Raw genomic sequence first — 20,604 nt, forward strand, 5'->3', positions numbered from 1 at the left:
GCTTATTGGGGGCATTATGGGTTCAGTGTCTTACGCAAGGACACTTCGACATGTAACACGGAGGAGCCGGGATTCAAACTGCGATCTCTTGATCCCAAGACGAGCGCTCCACCTCCTGAGCCACTGCCGCCCCTGATCTAGAATTGTTGACAATTCTGCCTTTCTATTCCCTTGCATGGTGATCAGCTGTGTCGACATTCCCCAAGAGCTAGCACCGGGACGCCAGCGAAACTTCTGGCCCAGGGTGCTTGCTTTATAATGGCTAAGTATCCCAAGGTGATTTTAACAACTGTAGGCTGGACAGTGATATGCCATCACTGTACCAGTATGTAAGAGGAGGCGCAACAACCTGGACCAATGCTATGGGAACATTTCGGATGCGTTCACTGTCTAGGCACATCCTCCATTTGGCTACGCCGACCATAATGTGCTTGGTTTTTTCTTCATTACAAAACGGAACTGAAACATGCCTAAGCCACCATCCACAGCACCGACTAGCGTGCACAGACTGGGATATCTTTTAAAGTGTTCTGGAGAACAGGGTTTCTGTAATCACGGACAACATAAAATTCTGCATATCATCCACTATACATTTAAGAAATACCCCAACTCACATCCCTGGATCACATCTTTCATTAAAATCCATATGAAATCAAGACTTTAAGCCTTCCAGTGTGGGGACTGAAACTCTGTTATTGGCCTAAACAGACAGATATAATAAAGGATATAATAAAGGCCAAACTCACCAATCGTGCACTTCATCTCTCTAACGATCGCATCCTTTCCTACAGCCTGGAAAACCTTTATAATCATCCCGGTTTCCAAAAAACTCCCTCCATCTGACTTGAATCTCGACAGACCAATTGCACCCATCATCATGAATAGCCTGGAAAGACCACTCTATGGAGGATAGAACGGTTGGATCTCTGCTAGATCCATTTCGGTTTGCCTATAAGGCCAGACGGGGAACAGAGGATGCTGCTGCATGTCTCTTCCAACTACTCTTGGAACATCTTGAGTAACCTGACAGATTCGCATCAATCTTGTTCATTGACTTCAACTCAGCATAACGTATCGTTCAGAGGGAGGAAATGAAGAAAAAGTTGGTGAAGGGGGGAGTAATGTAATTTTCAAGGAACAGATTGCTTCACTCGGACAATGGGCCTCAACAAACGGATTCTTAAACATTTTTTGAGGAGTATGGGACCTTTTAACAGGATTTGAGATTTGGAACGGTGACGAGGATATGGTGATAGGGGGAGGTAATGCATCACAAAGGTAGATACAACCGCTGTTAAACTCTAAGAAGAAGAAAAAGAAGAAGAACAAGCCGTAGCCTATCTATCAAATTGGAGGTTATAGTGCTCCTGGAGACTGAACAGAGTTGCCCCCCTAAATAATAACTAAATCCAAAACCTCACTTTCCCTCCATTAAGTGCTTTCCTTGTTTACGTCTGCCATGGTGTCTTGATTTCTATGCTATGCGTCAGAACATAGAAACGAGCAGCCGTGAAAGAATTGAAGACTAATGAATTGATGGTTCGCAAGTGGAGGAAGCTGAAAAACAAACTTTGACAAGTTTATATCTGGGTGTTTTACTTTGTAATAAATACTTAAATAAATCACAACCATACTCTGTTTTGCTCCCGCTGTATTTTTAAATACGCACACTTGCATTCTTGTTTGTGTTGTCGTAAGGTGGCCGCAGTAGAGGGCACCCGCGTCCTATCGTGCTGTGCACCCTGTGTATGAGTTGAATACAGAAGCAGCGACAGAGACTGTGCCTTTTCACACAGTGGGCCCTACGGTCATAAAAATACCGTATCTGCCCATTACGGACCTCTCACACCTCATCAATAAAGCCATCACACTTATGGCCGGGACAATTATGAGACATTTAGATCTTCAACTACACATTCACTTCTGCCTGTTGCCCTTGGGCTGCAGGTTCAGAACTCTGAGGTGGAAGCGGCTACACTTCAGTCAAAGCTCTGCCCCTTCTGCTATTGCTGCACTTAACTGTCTGTAATAATCTTATTCAGTCATCTGCACGTGTGATGTCCTTTGCATTGTGTTTTCCTTTTTTACGTTTATCAGGCAGTGTCTTTGAAAACAAATTTCTCCTTGGGGACAATGAAGATCTATCCATCTATCTAAATCGCTACATTGCATGGCTGTGACCAATCGACGATTGTGACTTCTACTACAAATAACGAGACGATTGAAGCAAGGGAATATTCTAAGGGCCTAAAAATCTTTGCAAGTGAATATTTTAAAATACGTTTTCATTTTTAATCTAACTACAGTCCATCCACCGACTACTCATCTCTACCAGCTCAAGTCATGTCAAAACAAGGTGAATTGAATGCCATTTTACTAATACATGTATATTAATTTGTAATATTATTCCATCCTACACACATATAATACACATACTGTATGTAGTACTTACTATTTTGTTATTATAATGTTTTTATGTTGGGTACAGAGGGTTCAGAGCTAATTACCATTTCTATCCCCCGCTATACGACAATTTCACTTTATGTTCTCCACCTCAGAATAGGTTCATGTCGTATCCACTAAATAAAAAATGTCTTAAAACATTCAGATGAATGTTTACCTTGCTTGATTGAGATCTTCACATGTTCTGCTTTCATTTTCTGCATTCGAGTCCATCACTCCATGAAGAAAGACAAATTCGAGTTTTATTTAAGGGTTTTTTTACTAGCAATTTGAGGACAAATTGTTTACCTTTGCGTCCTACATGGTGTTCATCGTCCACACCATGTCCATTGGTCTCAAATTGAACTTGTCCTTCGTCCTCACTGCTGTCTGATTCTAAAATGCAGGAAGAAGGACAAAAGATTAATCTTTCACAAAAATTAACTACTAACAATCAGGATTCAATAAACCGGTATGAACCTAAGATTTGTTCACGTTGAAAGGGAATCCAGTAACTGGTGGGCCTTAAAATAGAAAGAACCGCTGAGTCATTGGCAGCTCTCATGGGGTCTTGCTTCACAGTAGGTGGGATTATGTAAACGGGGGTACTTCATTTTCACAGACGCAACAGCGAGAAGAGCTCGGATGTTGCTGAAATATTCACATTGAGTTCAAAGACAGTGGCACGATTGAAGACAGTCCCCAAAACTTGACAATTGTCCTCAACTATTGATGTCTGCAACAAAAATTAAGAATATATCTTCTCTGTTTTGATACTTCTGGATTGGATTGCACAACCTCTTCCAATTACAGCGTTTCACAAAATCAGAAAAAGTGAGAATCAAGAAAGAATGCAAGGTCATCAATTGAACTAAAAATGAAAAGAGACTCGAAGAGAAACACAGCAATGTATTAAAATTATTGATTACTGGATAAAGTGCCTCACATTTATCAAAACTATGCAGTCACTTTAAAAGCACTCCAGTATTTTTCCAATTTAAATCCTAGCAGTCAGCAAAAGATCGGTCCTCTTTTATTGCTCCTCGAAGCTAAATAGTCCAAGTTGCACCGGAACCCTAACAATGCTTGCTATAGATTTTGTGGCACCAAATGGCAGCCCGCCAGATGTTCAAAGCATTGGAGTAAACCCAAAGTGGATGTAAAAATAGTGTGTAAGGAAGAGGAGTATTCAGTAGGTCTTACCCTGACGGGCATTGAAAGGGGCAACACCCTTATCCCATCCCATTCCCAATATCCCACCTCTATCAGACATATAGACAGGGGGCTGCGGGCCAGTGTCCCCTAGTTACCTGACCCCGCCCAAGTCTTGGCAGGGAGGAAATAGGTCTGGGGCCGGCGGGGGGCCGTCTTGGTAGGGTTGCTTAGGGGTCTGGGGCTTGTTTTCCAGCAGGTGCTGCCGCTGGGGTAGGGATGGTGTGCCCTGGTGCTGCCGAGGCCTCCGGGAATGGGTTGGTCGGAGGAATAGTGGGAGGTTTGGCCCAATCAGGTCCTGGGTGACAGCTCTTCACCTTTTTGATGAGTTTTTTTTTTTCACATTCAAGGCTCTTCCAATACACCAGGACCTACCAAAATTCATAAGTGTAAGCCCCCTTGCACGATTATTTAGATGACTTGAGTCAGCTTTGAGTCGAAAATACGCAGGCATGGCCGAGGATCTATGTCACAGACATGTCAAACTGGTTCCAAAAGGGCTGGAGTATTGCATTTTTTTTAAGTTTTCCTTTCCACGCATACTTGATTCATTAGCAAGGTCTGAAAAAACTTGAATAGCAATCTTTCTAGTGTGATTCACTTGTGTTTAATGAGGAAAACCTCTAAATCTTGCAGACCTCTGGCCCTCAAAGACTGGATTCTGAGGTATGTGACCTATAAAGATATGTACTGGATTTAATGCTTGACTTCAGCATATACACACACGAAGAAAAGCTTCCCCTTTTCAGATAAGTACTATTCACTTTTTAATGGCACTAAGAAAACAAGGGAATTCCACAGTGACCACCAGTCAGTCAGAAGATGTGCAGAAAAAATGATCCAGACACTCACCAAGCTGACCAAAGATCACACCAGCTTTGAGGAGAACATCGGAGAAATCCGACAATTCAGATTAAATTTTAACTCACAACTTTAAAATCTTACATATAAACAGTAAACATAAACCTGACTTGCCTGCTCACTAATTCGGTTCTCCTGCATGGGTGCTCCAAGAACAAGGAATCACCTTCAGCTTCATGAGGGGATTCCACTGAAATACTCAACAGGTATTTTCCCGCGTTAAAGAGGAGAATAATACGCCGCTTGAGGCAGAGACATAGAGCCACTCTCCTCGTTACGTAACAAGTTCCAGCTCAGCGCTCTTCGCCGTTCCTTCCTCTGTTGGACAAAAGCCTCCATTTTTAGCTGGTTTTAGAGCGCGTGTCCGTGCATCCCCTCATCTGCCGGCAAGCATCCTCCCCCGCTGCCTCCCTGAAGCCTTATAACCGAGCTCCACGGCACTGCTCGGCATCCTCGTTCCCTTTTCCACACACTCCTCTCTGTTAACTGCAACAAAAGGGGATCTCTTGGTTGCCTAGGCGACAGATATTTGTGGGGAATATCTTATTTTTAAAAAGTTAGATATCAGTGATGTTTGATACAAATTCATTCAAAACCCACTGAAGTGAATTCAGACGAGAGACATAAGTCTATAAACCAGTGACTACTTACATATAAAGATATTAGCCACTCAGCCCTGGACCTTTCAGGCGTTGGATCTTGGGTAAATCTGGTCTGATTGGTTTAAGACACGATTTAGTCCAAAAATTAGTACTTACTGGGTCTCTCTTATTTATTAACATTTGAGTGTATGTGAATTTAACGAGAGGTATAAGTCTATAAAACTGTAATTTCTGACATATAAATACAATTTCCAGCCAGCCCGAGATGTCTTTTGGACGATAAAGTTTGGCTAAATCAGTTCAGGTCCATTTTAGAAATGTTTGAATTGCAATACCGATATCGACTGTGTCTTTGTTGTTGACAGCGTTTTCCACTGTTTTCCTGGCCGTTTTTTGGGTCATGGCAAAATGGCATCAGTCTATTCCTTGATTTTGTCGGCCCAGTTCTTTTTCTATTTTCCTCTCCTTCCATCCCCTTGGACCGTTCCCTGGTGAATGAGCTTGGCCATGCCCCTGCAGTTTTGGTCTATGCACAGTTGACAACAGTTCTTGGTAGGGGCCCCCTGATGGTGTTGCGCACAGTTTCGTTTGTCACATGGGCTATGTAGCTGATGCCTAGAAGTTTCCTGTAGCATGACAGTTCTATGGCCTGGATTTTCTTTTCCAGTTTTGCTGTCAGAGTTCATGTCTTGCAAGCGTTTATAAAGATGGAAGTAACCAGCGCTTCCATGAGATTGATGTCTGATTTCACTTCTATGTTCTTTGTCCCTCCAGATGAGTTTAGGTCTGGCAAGTGTGGCTGTGGTTCAAGCTACCCTGGCTGTGATTTTTGGTTCTGACCCTTCTTCTGAAATGGAAGTTCCAAAATATTTAAATTTGGTTGATGGTGATGTTTGTGGTGATACCTTGGGTGTTGTTAGTCATTACTTCTGTTTTTCTGTGCTGTTGTCCATTCCATACTAGGTTGATGCTTTGTCCAGGAGATTGACCAGGTCTCTGAGTTATGGTTCGTCTCATGCCAATCCGGCAATAATATCAGCAAAACAGAGGCTAGTGATGTTGTGTCTCCCAATACTAACTAAACTAATTGTTTGGGTTTTTTTGTGCAGATTTCCATTCCTTACTGGGTCGATTGATCAGAGCTTTGAGATTCTGTTCTCCTTCCAGTCCGGCAATATATCATGACACTTGTCTTGGGCAAGTACACCCTGGGGGCATCCGTCCCTCTCAGGACTGTTTTTAGGGGTGTGGGGTTTTCTCCCCCACATGGGACGATTGTCATATCAAGAAAATGACCACCCAGCCAACGATGTCATTTGGATATTGGCTCATTCTGTTCTTGTCAGTTTCACACATAATTAAGTCCAAATTTAGTCCCGATTTCGACAAGAAACATAAAACCATGACACAACATTGACGTGTGCTGTTTGTGTTTCCGATCATGAATTGGTCCAGTTACTATGATTACCGATAACTTCTCTGATTACGTACTTCCGAAAATTCAAATTCGTTACTATGTGTAAAAATAGCCTTTGCAGTTGACACTGTACCCTCATAACTAGCAGCGGAACCCTATCAATTAAAAGTGGGACTGGTTCTGGTTGCCCAAATGATCGCAGCAGGTACGATACAAATTCCAAGTATTTACGAATTTAGCGTCTTACAGAATCAAGTGAAGGGAAAGAAACAGTTGTCCCAGGCAGGGTTAAAATTAGCGCTGATGTCGTCCCGTGTAACCTGAGAGCCGTCGGCTTGTGGACATCCCAAAAATCTGAGGCCTGGCAAATTCCACAGTATAAATATCTCCAGAGTCAGTGAGTGGACATGGGGGCCATTTTGGAAGTGGGAGTGAGCGATAGAAACGTTTTGGAGGGGGCTCGAGTGATGGGACAGCTGTCGACCATGAGCATGGGTGATCAAAGGTAGTTGAACTGAAGGTTAAAACTCAAGAAACTTTTCAGACCAAATGTCAGATAATTGAAAAAACAATAACAAACCTTTCCCCTTTGAGTCTTTTGGTCTTTTAGTCTTTGACAATGCGGCTAGAAACAAGAATTCACTGAATTCAGTTTTGTGACAGTGTTAGAAGCTGAAACTTTGATGAACAACTTAGCTTAGACTACAGTGTCCAAGGCTTTGCTTAACATGACTTTGGAAAATATATTAATCCTATTTTCCTTCCCAGGAGAGTCAATGCTGGCCATTCTTGTCTCCTAAATCAGACCAAGTTCTCGTCTAAGTCTAAGGAGCTCAGACCAGCACTTAGTCTAAGCTCTTTTAACCAAGTGTATCTTATACTAGGTCCAAAAAGGTTAAATCACTTGTGCCAAACTTGTCACGCAATCATACCAAGTGCTGGTCTTAACCAGCACTTTTTTAAGCCCCTTAGACCAAGTGTACCTTAGACCAGGTCTTAGGTGCTTCAACCTTTTTGTTCATGGCCCAAAAATGCCAGAAAGCCTAAAATCCAAGATCTGTCCAATTCGGTCCTGGATCCAGATTGAAAATAATCAAAGGGGGAATATTGTGGAGAACACAGAGTCAACTTTGTATGAACTACACAAGACGCACCTGGAAAGGATGCTGTGTTTCATAACTAACTCGAACAAATTCTGTATGTAAAATACCAAAACGAGAAAGGAGAAACTCTTAAGAAAGAGATCCAAGTAATACTTTAAACATTTGAATTGTTAGACAAATTCAAAAAAGCCTTTTGAGAATTTGCCCATAACAAACCCATTCAAAAATCAGGGATTGTGAGACGGCGGTCGATGCTTGACAAAAAGATTTCAAACTTATGTCAAACGGTTCACTAGTGGGAAATCCAGGTACAGCAACTAGAATCCCAGCCAAAGAATTCTTGAAATTGAAATTTTAATTGAAATTGGCAGGCAAACCAACTCATTTAGGTCAGTTGAGTACCAGTACCTGTAGTTTTCTGAACCTGAAACCTCAACCTATTGCAGACTTCCTGGTAAATTGTGGTCCTTAAAATTTGGGACTCTAATCTGTGTTGGGCAGGAATGATTTTTAGAAAATCCATAAATCATGGAAATAAAATGGATGACCTTCAGGAAGTGGAAAATCCCGGTCCTAAGAGTAGTAAGCCAGCCAAAGCTTTGCCGAGTTAAAGTGTCTGATAAACAAACGTGTTACCGTTCGGTTGAGTACTAGCACTTGTAGTTTTCTGTACCTGAAAGCATCCATTTTAGTTCAAAATAGTCAATGGCGTAATTCTGACGATGAAAACTACAAATTACATTCCAAAGGTTAACAGGTCAATTAACCAACCAATTTAACTGATACACTTTCAGCAAACTTCTGGCTAGGTTTTTACGGTCTGGACTTGGATTTTCAACCAATGGAAGTCCTCCATTTTAGTCCAACAGGTTTCAAGGCCTAATCATGATGCTCAAAGCTAGAAATTGCATTATATGGGTGCTGGTCATCAAGCAACAGGTAACGAGTTTGTTTTCATGCAGATTTTAACTGTTACACTTCCTGCAAAAAATTCTCAGGTCGTTTACTTTCTGGACCTGGATTTTTCACAACTGGAACTGAAGTTTTAAACTTGGAATTCCATTCCACCAGTGCTGGTACTCAGCTCTCAGTTAAGTTTGCTGACTCGCTAATTTAATTGACACACTTTTGGCAAATCTTTGGCTTGGTTTTTACATTCTTGACCACGACCACCAATGGAAGTCCTCTGTTTTAGTCCAAAGGGTAAAACGTTTTATGGAATTTAAAAAAATCTTTGTAGCCCTACACAGAATCGAGTCATATCATGAAAGGATGAATGAAAAAGTCTTAAGGACCCAGAAAGTCACCAAGTAATTGAGGTTTCAGGTCCAGAAAACCACAGGTGCTTGACCTAAAACAAGAGATAAGGAGTTATTTTCTTGCCAGTTTAACTGGCCTGCTTTTGGCTGGGTTTTTACTTTCTGGACCTGGATTTTCAACGCTGGAAGTCTACCATTTTTGTCCAAAGGATTTTATGGCTTAGTCCTTACAATTCTGGAATTTCTATTCCAAATGTAATATAAAAATATGATGAAAACCACATCGAAATAATACTATAAGTGTTTTTTACCTTCACCAAGATCCAAGACAGCCAGGACAGCACTACTCCGGGCCTCCCCAAGGTGGTTAGTGGCGATACAGGTGTACAGACCAGCATCACTGGGCTTGCAGTCCCTAATCCAAAGACCTCCGTATTCTTGGTTTTCCATGTTCAGGATCTCTTCATTGTGGTACCAGTACAGGGACGGTTGCGGGTCTCCAGAAACTGTCACCTTAAGCCGGATGTCACACCCCGTCCCCACAGCGGCGTTCCTCATCTTCCGCGTGAAAACCGGCGGAGTCGGGCTAGGGCGAGCCCGGCCTCGGGGTTCTGGACTGGTTTTTGAGCATTTGGGAGGAATGCCAAGATTTGGGGAAGCGTCCCTCGCCCCCATCTCCGGGGACGTGTCCCCTTTAGATTTCTTCATTCTTGCTTACAGAGTTTTTCTTAATGGTTGAATTTAGGAACACTTGGGGTCACATTTTCAGAGCTTTTAGAGCATGAAAGTCTGTCAATCGTTCTTGCTGCTGAACTGAAAAAAAGGTTACCTGGTGTTCTAGGTGCCACACTCGAACTCAGTGGTATATTTAGATGCAGGACCACACGGATCATGTTGCAGTACCAGCTCCTCGGACCTTTACACCTTTTTCTTCTTCTGCTGAACTTGAAACTTGACAATGAATCTTCTGTGAGGTTTTGCACAGTAGTCCTCAAGTCCTGCTTAGGTTCGGTTCCTGAATGTCAAGCTACCTTTCAGGGGGTTGGACCGGACCCCCTGCCTTTCTTTTCCCATGAGCTAACCCCTCCAGAGCCTAACCTCTCCCTCGCTGTACCTCCACAGTTACCAGCGATACTTCTACCAGTTTGTTAAGGGAAATGACTCTCCTGGGCCCTGATAGCAGCTGCCACCAGAAAGGGCCCCACCCCCTTTGTCATTTTTAGCTGACCTGGGGACTCAATAGAACTGTACCAACACTCAAACTTGATAAAGTTGTTTTGACAATTAGATCATTAACGCCAAGAATAATTATTAAAAAAACGAGTAGAAATAATTCTTGGTTAATCATTGAGGTTTTGCTTTAGAATACCAAATTTATGGTATATATTAATCCCTAGTGGTAAAAAATACTTGAATAATTTAAATCAGAGATGGGCAAACTTTTGGAGTGGTGGGCCACATTGGGTTAAAAAATGTGGCCAAGGGGCCGTCCTGGATCCAGTTTTTCACATTTATACAGGGAGTGCAGAATTATAAGGCAAATGAGTATTTTGACCACATCATCCTCTTTATGCATGTTGTCTTACTCCAAGCTGTATAGGCTCGAAAGCCTACTACCAATTAAGCATATCAGGTGATGTGCATCTCTGTAATAAAAAAGGGTGTGGTCTAATGACATCAACACCCTATATCAGGTGTGCATAATTATTAGGCAACTTCCTTTCCTTTGGCAAAATTGGTCAGAAGAGGGACTTGACAGGCTCTGAAAAGTCAAAAATAGTGAGATATCTTGAAGAGGGATGCAGCACTCTTAAAATTGCCAAGCTTCTGAGGCGTGATCATCGAACAATCAAGCGTTACATTCAAAATAGTCAACAGGGTCGCAAGAAGCGTGTACAAAAACCAAGGCGCAAAATAACTGCCCGTGAACTGAGAAAAGTCAAGCGTACAGCTGCCAAGATGCCACTTGCCACCAGTTTTGCCATATTTCAGAGCTGCAACATCACTGGAGTGCCCAAAAGCACAAGGTGTGCAATACTCAGAGACATGGCCAAGGTAAGAAAGGCTGAAAAACGACCACCACTGAACAAGACACACAAGCTGAAACGTCAAGACTGGGCCAAGAAAAATCTCAAGACGGATTTTTCTAAGGTTTTATGGACTGATGAAATGAGAGTGAGTCTTGATGGGCCAGATGGATGGGCCCGTGGCTGGATCGGTAAAGGGCAGAGAGCTCCAGTCCGCCTCAGACGCCAGCAAGGTGGAGGTGGGGTACTGGTATGGGCTGGTATCATCAAAGATGAGCTTGTGGGGCCTTTTCGGGTTGAGGATGGACTCAAGCTCAACTCCCAGTCCTACTGCCAGTTTCTGGAAGACACCTTCTTCAAGCAGTGGTACAGGAAGAAGTCCGCATCCTTCAAGAAAAACATGATTTTCATGCAGGACAATGCTCCATCACACGCATCCAAGTACTCCACAGCGTGGCTGGCAAGAAAGGGTCTAAAAGAAGAAAAACTAATGACATGGCCTCCTTGTTCACCTGATCTGAACCCCATAGAGAACCTGTGGTCCCTCATCAAATGTGAGATTTACAAGGAGGGAAAACAGTACACCTCTCTGAACAGTGTCTGGGAGGCTGTGGTTGCTGCTGCACGCAATGTTGATCGTGAACAGATCAAAGCACTGACAGAATCCATGAATGGCAGGCTTTTGAGTGTCCTTGCAAAGAAAGGTGGCTATATTGGTCACTGATTTGTTTTTGTTTTGTTTTTGAATGTCAGAAATGTATATTTGTGAATGTTGAGCTGTTATATTGGTTTCCCTGATGAAAATAAATAATTGAAATGGGTATACATTTGTTTTTTGTTAAGTTGCCTAATAATTATGCACAGTAATAGTCACCTGCACACACAGATATCCTCCTAAAATAGCTAAAACTAAAAAAGCCCCACTCCAACTTCCAAAATATTCAGCTTTGATATTAATGAGACTTTTGGGTTCATTAAGAACATGGTTGTTGTTCAATAATAAAATTAATCCTCAAAAATACAACTTGCCTAATAATTCTGCACTCCCTGTAGATACATATGCATGTTACATTTCTTTTTATGTTTTTTTAATAATATTCGTCTCATTAAATTGGTTTTGAAATGTTCACAATTAAAGCAAAATAATATATTGGGTCCCTGTTTTAAGTACTAAATTGGATATTTAGTTTTTCAGTATTACTGTAGTTGTATTTTTTTCCAGTGTTTTTGTACTATTTCGGTGGTAATATTTTTACACTTTTCCCATAATAGTATTTTTTTCATACTTCTGTAAATGTGTGTTAGAATTTCAGTGGTAGTTTTTTTGTAGTATGTACGTAGTATTACTGCAGATGTATTTTGTAGTACTTCTGTAATATTTTTTTTATTTCTGTATTGTTTTTGTAGTATTTCTGTAAATGTAGGTTTTTCTGTTCCAGCATTTCTTTCAATATTTCCAAAGTATTTTTAGTATTACTGTATAGTATGTTGTAGTATTCCTGTAGTATTTTAGTATTACTTTAATATAATTTCTGTAAAAATGTTTGTATAGTACTATTTTATATATATATATATATATATATATATATATATATATATATATATATATATATATATATATATATATATATATATATATATATATATATAAATACCTTAGCCATATCCCCCTCGTGGAAGGTGGCTAGAGTCAGGAACACGTTCATATTTCTGACTCTTTCTGGGAGATTGAAACAGAGGAGGGGATTCCAAGCCCTATCGCTCAAATTAACTGATGTGTTGGGAGTCATTAGGTGAAGAAAACCCCCAGTTCCAATCCCTAATGCCGAGCGCCAAGCAGGGAGGCAATGAGTACCAATGTTGTAAGTCTTAGGTATGACTCGGCCGAGGCTTGAACTAGCGACCTCCCAGTCTCGGGGCGGGCGCCCTACCCCCAAGGCCACCGAGCTGGTTTTATTAAGTATTATGGTAGTATTCTAATATTACTGTAGCAGTATTTTTGTAATATTTCCATGATTTATTTGCATTGCTGCAGTAGTAGAATTGAGTATTTATGTTCTAATGATTTCTTACAAGTATTTTGTTTTATTAATGTAAGATTGTTGTAGTATTTCTGTAGTATTTTTTTAAATAAAATAAAAATAAAAATAAAATATTAGGGCCACGTTTTTAGGCACTCAATTTCACATTTAGATAGATAGATAGATAGATACTTTATTCATCCCCTAAGGGAAATTCACAAAATTTAGTCTTGTCTTGTATTTCTGTAGTATTGTTTTTGCAGTAGACACACAAAGAGACAAAGGGGACAAAGCTAGCACCCCCCAAAAAACATTTTCTACTAGTAATAGTTTATTTACAATTATATAAATTATCATTATATTTTAACCATTTTCGTTCAGCAGGCCAAATTAAAAAGCCTGCCAGGGCCACACGTGAACCCCGGCCCTAGTTTGCCCCCCACTGATTTAAACAATGATTCAAATATTGAGTGAAATTACATGTAGTACTTTTTTATAGATGTGATTTAAGCTTAAGAAATGTTTAATTAGATTACACAAGTTGAAGGGGGGCTGTCAAGTTCGGGGTTCAATTTACTAGTACGGAAGCCCAGATGAGGATTTTGAGCTTTGATTTTGCAGCTTTTAGCAAAGCAACGGCTACTTACGGCACACAGCTGAGCGTGATTCCCATGATTCAGGAATTTTAGCTGCTCCTGCTTTGTCCTTCCATATCACTTGCCTTCCGCAGCTGGTCATAAAAGCGAACATTGCCAAGTCCCTTGTTTCAGGCAGCTACAACTTTTTTCCACTGTTTACTTCTCTAGCCGCTCAGGTTAGTAACTTGTCTACAGGCTATGACAAGCCACTAGCCGCTACTATTATTGTTAGCGGGCTCTGTGTGAATAAAGCTTTGTCTTTCCAAAGCTGAGCCCTGCATGTGATGGTCACAGAGACCAGTGATTAAGGCATATTCCACTTTTTCCCACTGTTTCCTTTTCTAGCCATTTATTTTACTTAGCTGAAGGTTATGGCTTAAAGAGAGAAACTGGTGTTGTTAGCTGCCCCTGCTTTGCTCTTCAGTGCTGTATGTAGCTGAGTTCAGGGAATTAGTCATACTTCACTTCTTCTGTCACAGTTTCTTTCTCTATTCACTCATGTTAGCCACTTGGCTGCAAGCGGTGGCTTACCACTAGCCACTATTGTTGTTATTATCTGCTTCTGATTTGTCCTTTAATGTTACTCCCTTCCACAGCTGGTTATTCATTTAAATAGCTTCTCCCGCTAGCTGATAAAGATAGCCACTTACAGCAGCGCTACTTGTTGGCTATCAGCCGCTATAAGTGTATCAAATTTGCTCTTATGTTTTCACTTGTGGGTTTTAACCGTAAATTTGATGTCCTGTCCATGTTCATTAGGGGGAAATCTGAAAGCAAGATTGGGAATTTTGCCTTTGGGCTTCCGTAGTTTGTCTTCATCCATTGCACACTAAAGCTCCATTCTAAGTTTCAATGACCTCTAGTGGAGAATTATTACACACTTTCACTTTAAAAACGGTTTTCTAAACTAAAAAAAAACGAGTATTGTATCAGGTGTTCATTAGGAATTAATGTTTCATTTTTTCCCCTGTATTATATAAGGTCTAAAGTCTATAATGTAAGGATCTTGATGATTGTCATAAAATGTCAAAACTTCCCATTTCAGTAAGTAAAACATTGTTTAGAAAAGTTCATTTTGTCTTGAGGTGCTGCAAAACTTCCTGTTTTGTCATGATGTTGACATTTGCTTGTCAGGTTCCCACAAATAAAGACATAAAACAAAATTTGAAAAAAATGATTTCACTTTCAGAAAAGGGATCGCTATCGAATGTGTATGGAACAGAACAAGGAATTCAATAGCTATCAATAGTACTCAAACACACACAGGCACATTACTGCTACATTATGTTGAAACACAAATTAGGGGTCTCCAACGTGGTGCCCGCGTAAGGACAACTGAGGTGCTCGAGGACCTGTTCTCAAAATCATCACTGATGGGTCATTGTGATTTTCAAATAAAATGTTTTTTTCCAATAATTAACCTGGTAAAAATAAAGTATCAACATAGTAATAACATAAAGTCATTCTATCTTTAAATGTAAATCAAACTTTGTTCCCATTGCGATAATAATAATAAAACTAGCTCTCAGCTTGAAAAAGGATGGAGACCCCTGATCGGAATGAACAAATCATGAATGTATAGAGGACACAGGATATATTGAAACTCTATCGAGCTCTAAATAAACAAAACAATGAAATAAGAAGACAGGGACCAAATTAATACTTGAAAAGAAAAACTGCTTAAAGGTCCAACACCAATTAGTCCTAACAGAACAAAACATGAAAGGAAACAATGGCAAAAACATACTCACACATTGATATAACAGTGACTGGAGTGCCATTACGGCACTCTTGTTGTTCTGTCCAAGTGTGGCCTCTTTGATGTTTTGTTGGAACATTATGTCAGGGTTCTTTTTAGGTGTAAGTTTGCTTTCTGTGTCCTCTCTTTTTGTGTTTTGTTTGGTTAGAACTAGTCAGCATTTCAACATAGACTCCGTTGTTTAAGTTCATGATGTGTTCAGGTGTCTTTAGTGTTCTACCATTTTAAGTTGCCTGTCTTGTTTTGTTCAGTTAGAGCTAGTGTGATTGCATTATGTTAAATGGTCCCATTATACTATTGTTGTTCGGTCCACATACATGTGGAAACAAATTATGTAGCAGGGGCGTATAGTCGAGCCTTTGATGTCTCCAACTTCTGAAGTACCTGGTTAACTTCCTTGTTCTGTTCCTGCATCCTATCTGATATCAATTCAGTTTCTAAAAATACATCTTTATTTCATGTCTACGTTTATTGGAAACGCTTTTTTTGGTACTGGTAATACTTCGTTATGGTGCAATAAAGACATGATTAAATCGAACATCATGGGTAGATTAACTTTATGTGAATTATTGCTGTTGCCTTCTAACTGATGCATTGGCAGAAACACAAACTATTTCCTGGTGATCTAATGAAACCGGATAACTCTTCATTGACATAGCAAAACCCTTTTAAAACCCGAGAAAAAAGTACTGATATAATAGAAATGTTCAAAAACAGGCCTATTTTAAAAAGACAAGAGTCCAGTGACCATCAGTTCTTCACATAAATGTGGACGTGACCTCAGACGAGAGCGAAGACCTGCTGGTCCTGGAAACCGCCGTCCTCTCCAAAACTCCCATCTTCTTCATCAATTGCTGCAGCCTCCTACGGAACTTCTCGCCCACAAAGGCGTACAGAACCGGATTGACGCAACTGTGCAGCAAACCCAGACTATGCGTGACCAGGATGGCCCGGTCCACCGCAGTCCTAGCCGGGCAATCATACTGCACAATCCTGGCCCGGAAGAACGTGTCGGTCATGACAGCAAAGTGGTACGGGGTCCAGCAGAGCAGGAAGGCCACCACCACAAAGACAATGACCCGCATGGCTCTTTGTCTCTGGAACCCGCCTCGGATCCGAAAGAGTCGCTGGATGGTGATTCCGTAACAGGGCAGCATGACCATCAACGGGACTATAAAACCAAGGGAGTGGCGAAGGATTCTGGTGGCCAGGCGCCAGGCATCGGCACTACCTGGGTCGTAGTACTCAGCACAGACCATGTGACCCGAGGACGAAAAAGAGGAGTAGAGAAGACCCGGTAGGGACAGCAAAAGTCCCACCGTCCAAACCCCGGCGCAGATCCCCCAGCTCAACAGCTGCCGGTTGGACCTGCGGGCTTCCATAGCCCGGACTATAACCATGTAGCGGTCCATGCTAATGCAAGTCAGGAACAGGATACTAGAGTAGAAGCTAAGCTCCTGGACGATGGTGATCATCTTGCAAAGTCCGTCTCCGAAAACCCAACCCCTGATGACTGACGTCGCCCAGAAGGGCAAGGTAACCGCCAGTAGGAGGTCGGCCACGGCCAGGTGCAGAAGGTAAAGGTCCGAAGGGGGGAGTGCCTGGCGGCTCAGACCGATGACCAAACCCACCAATAGATTTCCGGGAACGGCCATTAGGAAAACCAGGATGTAAAAGACGCTGACGCAAAGGGCGGCGGTGTCTGGGATGGTGAACGGGTTGCAGGGTACAGTCCCGGGGTCGATTATGAAGTCTGTGTCGTTGTAGGTGTAGTTGTAATCGTCGTACTCCGAGCCGAAGTCGAGTGTGTATGACAAGAAGGTTAGATCTGAGGGGGAGATCGGAACAATGTCACATTTCAAGGATGGACCTTAAGCTTTAGCAAACACTTGGTAACAAATACAAAATACAGTAAACCCCCCAGGTTACGGTATCCCTACCTTGTGATGTAGAATACAATGCTTTTTCAGTCCCTCGTTAAGGCATTTTCCTTCACCATACGACATAAACAACAAGTTTAAAAGTTTCGGTGTTTCTACGTATGACTATGCAGGGCAGCACGGCGGCGCAGTGGTTAGCGCTTGTGCGGCACAGTTCATGTCATGGGAACCTGTCGTGGGTTCAAATCCAGCTCCAGACTTTCTGTGCGGAGTTTGTATGTTCTCCCCGTGCTTGCGTGGGTTTCCTCCGGGCACTCCGGTTTCCTCCCACATTCCAAAGACATGCAGTTCAGGTGAATTGGCCGGTCCAAATTGTCCCTAGGTGTGAATGAGCGAATGAGTTGTCTGTCCCTGTGTGGACCGCGATTGGCTGGCAAACAGTTCAGGGTGTCCCCTGCCCACTGCCCGATGATTGCTGGGATGGGCTCCAGCCCCCCCGCGACCCTACTGAGGATAAGCGGTACGGCTAATGAGAGATGAGACTATGCAAGTGTCTAGTGTGCCTGTCTGCTATTGCTTGACATCATATGCTGGCGTGCTATTGGTTTGACACTGCATCATGAAAATGCAGATATGCTATTGGCTGGAAGCCCTCCAACAATGCACCCCTTCTCGCTCTCCTCTTTCAGTTCAGAATCTCATGTAAAAAAAATTGAATTCATTTAACTAAAGGTCCCAAAGCTTTTTGTGACGCTAAAGGCAAAAGCAAAAACATGTCAACCATGGAAATATAACTTGCGATTGTCACGAAATATGAAAAAGGCACCACATCATTACCCTTGCTAAGGAAGGTTTCTGTAACTAATCCACAATAAGGATAGTTTTTCTATAGAGATCAATTCCTGGCCAGGTGATGTGAACCTCATTCACCCACAGTCTAAACCACATTTACACTCAGGATGAATATGCTTGTTTTACATATAAATGATAAACATCAGGTGTATCGCGGATTTTGTTCTATAAATACGTATTTCGCAGATTTACAGTGTCACTTTAAAGGGACACTGTATTATATTTCACCACTAGATGTCGCTGTATTGTGTAGTGCAACCAAAAACTAGTGCTACAAAGCACAAGAAGAATGAGAACTACGGAGACTCAAAACTGATCAATGAAGCACAATTTATCATCTCTTATTTGGGGGACGAACTTTCGCAAGGTTTTTGGTAATCCGGGTACCCGTAAAAGCAAGATGGCGGATTCATGTCAGCACCCTCTTAGTGAGAATTATGTTATGTAGAATAACTACAAATTTGTCAAATTTTGAGAATTTAAGGAATACTTAATTAGGATAGTCCATGTATGTTTGCATTTTCTTCAAATCAATAGTCTCATCTCATAGCTGCACCGTTTATCCTCACTAGGGTCGCGGAGGTGCAGGAGCCCATCCCAGCAATCATCGGACTGTGGGCAGGGGACAAATCAAAAATCAATATTATTTTTTTTAATTAACTTTTTTAGCACTAGGAGGCGCTGAATTAAACACAATGTCCCCTCAAAGGATATGTCACTCACCAAAATCAACCAAGTACTGTGCTTGTTTACTACAAATGTGAGCTCTATAACTGCGTTCTGTCCATTTACACGCTGTGCTCGTACTTGGCTTGCCGGAAGCATGGACTTACACTATAGATGGAAAGATACAACTGTGGCACTACCCCCGTGGGGGCAGAAAATAAAACACAAATAACTCTTGAGAAATCAAACAATACAGGTTTTTTCACAAGGGAGTTTGCTTGTATCATTTATCTCTGTACTACCAGTCTCACAGTGCTTTGCGGCATCCTTATATCCCAGGGAAAAATGTGTAATAATTGTGTTACATCATAATATATAATTGGTGGAAATTCATTTGATAGGCGTGGTTGTATAAAGGATTAACCACAGAAATGCAGAGACTGGTGTACTGCCAACTTGTTGAAAAAGACTATTTGATACTTTTTTCAGTTAAATCCAATATAAAAGAGAAATATTAGCGAGTATTTACCTTGCATTTTGGCAGGTCCTTTGCAGGATTTGATACGCTAATTTGTGTTAAAAGATAAGATTTTTTTTCTCACTTTGCAACATTTGGTCTAAGTTAATTAATAATTGCTATTAGGTATCCGCGTGGCTTCAATTAAGAAATGTTTACTTACTCATATTTGCTTCTAAGCTCGTCTCCTTTTGGTGAAGTTTTCTCGGAATCATGATTGGGTGCTTGGTTCCCCCCCAAAAAAGAAGAAAATACAACTTCCCCTTCGTCGTTTTTTTTTTAACCATTTGTGAACGTAAAATAGCGATACAGAGTTTAGGAAATGTTGAATGATAAAGACCACAGAAAAGGAATTCATTAAGACGCAATAAGTCACTCCCACATTCATGAGCAGAAGCATTTTCCGAACACACAGACATTAGGTGTGCTGCATTTAATCATCAGAATTTCTTAATCAGTGATTTTAGCTCAGGGGCCATATGGTATTTTTTTTTTTAACTCTAGATGTCAAGCCATGTTTATTTGTATAGCCCTTAATAACAATGAGTCTCAAAGGGCTTCACAGATCAAAAACTATTGCAGTTAGGTTAGTATTTGTTGAGGTTACAAAGACAAAGAAAGGAGAGAGAACAAAAAAGTTAGATCAGGAGAGAGATAAAGAATGGGAGCAAGGAAGAGAAAAAAGAGCGAGAAGAGAAAAAATACCGGGACAAAACAGGGAAAAGAGAGAAAGATAGAACAGAGTGAGAGGGGAGAGGCATAGGAGAGAAAGAGAACAAGATAAGAGAAATAAAAACAGCTTCAGTATCTTTGGGAGTGGTTCCTGGCTTTGACTATATCAAGTGGACTGCAATTTGTTTATGTCTTGCGCTTCTCGCAGTTTCATCTCGCGGACCGGACTCAATCTGTTGGCGGCCACAGGCTCTATGTTTGACACTCAGTCTAAATAGTCCTTGGGTTTATTGAAATTTGTATTTGATTGTAAATTTTGCCACATATATTACAGTAGAATTGATGCCACAAATCAAGTGCACTGATGGACATTGGGTGTGCTACATTTATTCAACCATGAGTCTAAATTGTTCTTGGCTTTACTGAAAATTAAATTTTGATTTATTTTCAAATTTAGCCACATATATTAAAAGAAAACTATCAAGTAACAATTCTAATGCAGATGAAATAATTCACTGGATTATATAAAAATCTGATTATTGGTAGATTGGTTTAAATACAATTGGCCACATATATTGCAATAGAACGTCGTCACAAAATAAATTAAGTGTGCTGCATTTGTTCACCTGAGTGTCTTAATTGCCAGGTTTGTTGAAAATTTTATTTTAGATTTTTA

At 41.1% G+C, this 20,604-nt stretch overlaps 2 protein-coding genes across 2 annotated transcripts in view; both read right to left on the minus strand.

The window, feature by feature from the left end:
- spegb (striated muscle enriched protein kinase b) overlaps positions 1-9,604 on the minus strand; it is a 36,448-nt gene extending 26,844 nt beyond the window's left edge. Inside the window, exons 1-3 of the mRNA XM_088352663.1 lie at positions 9,208-9,604; positions 2,752-2,838; positions 2,621-2,678 (exon numbers count right to left, since the gene is read on the minus strand). Coding sequence (XP_088208789.1) covers positions 2,621-2,678; positions 2,752-2,838; positions 9,208-9,604 — 542 coding nt within the window. The remainder of the gene's footprint in view (positions 1-2,620; positions 2,679-2,751; positions 2,839-9,207) is intronic.
- Positions 9,605-15,717: 6,113 nt separating this feature from the next.
- LOC148352940 (C-X-C chemokine receptor type 2-like) lies at positions 15,718-19,442 on the minus strand. The gene is made up of 2 exons (XM_088352656.1): positions 19,420-19,442; positions 15,718-17,169 (listed from the first exon to the last, which is right to left on the minus strand). Exons 1-2 carry the CDS (start codon positions 19,421-19,423, stop codon positions 16,100-16,102), a joined length of 1,074 nt encoding a protein of 357 aa, XP_088208782.1. The 5' UTR covers positions 19,424-19,442; the 3' UTR covers positions 15,718-16,099.
- Between the last annotated feature and the right edge of the window lie 1,162 nt (positions 19,443-20,604).

The sequence above is a fragment of the Urocampus carinirostris genome, chromosome 14 (assembly GCF_059441175.1).
Source record: "Urocampus carinirostris isolate Australia breed hairy pipefish chromosome 14, RoL_Ucar_1.0, whole genome shotgun sequence".
In the NCBI taxonomy this organism is placed as follows: Eukaryota; Metazoa; Chordata; class Actinopteri; order Syngnathiformes; family Syngnathidae; genus Urocampus; species Urocampus carinirostris.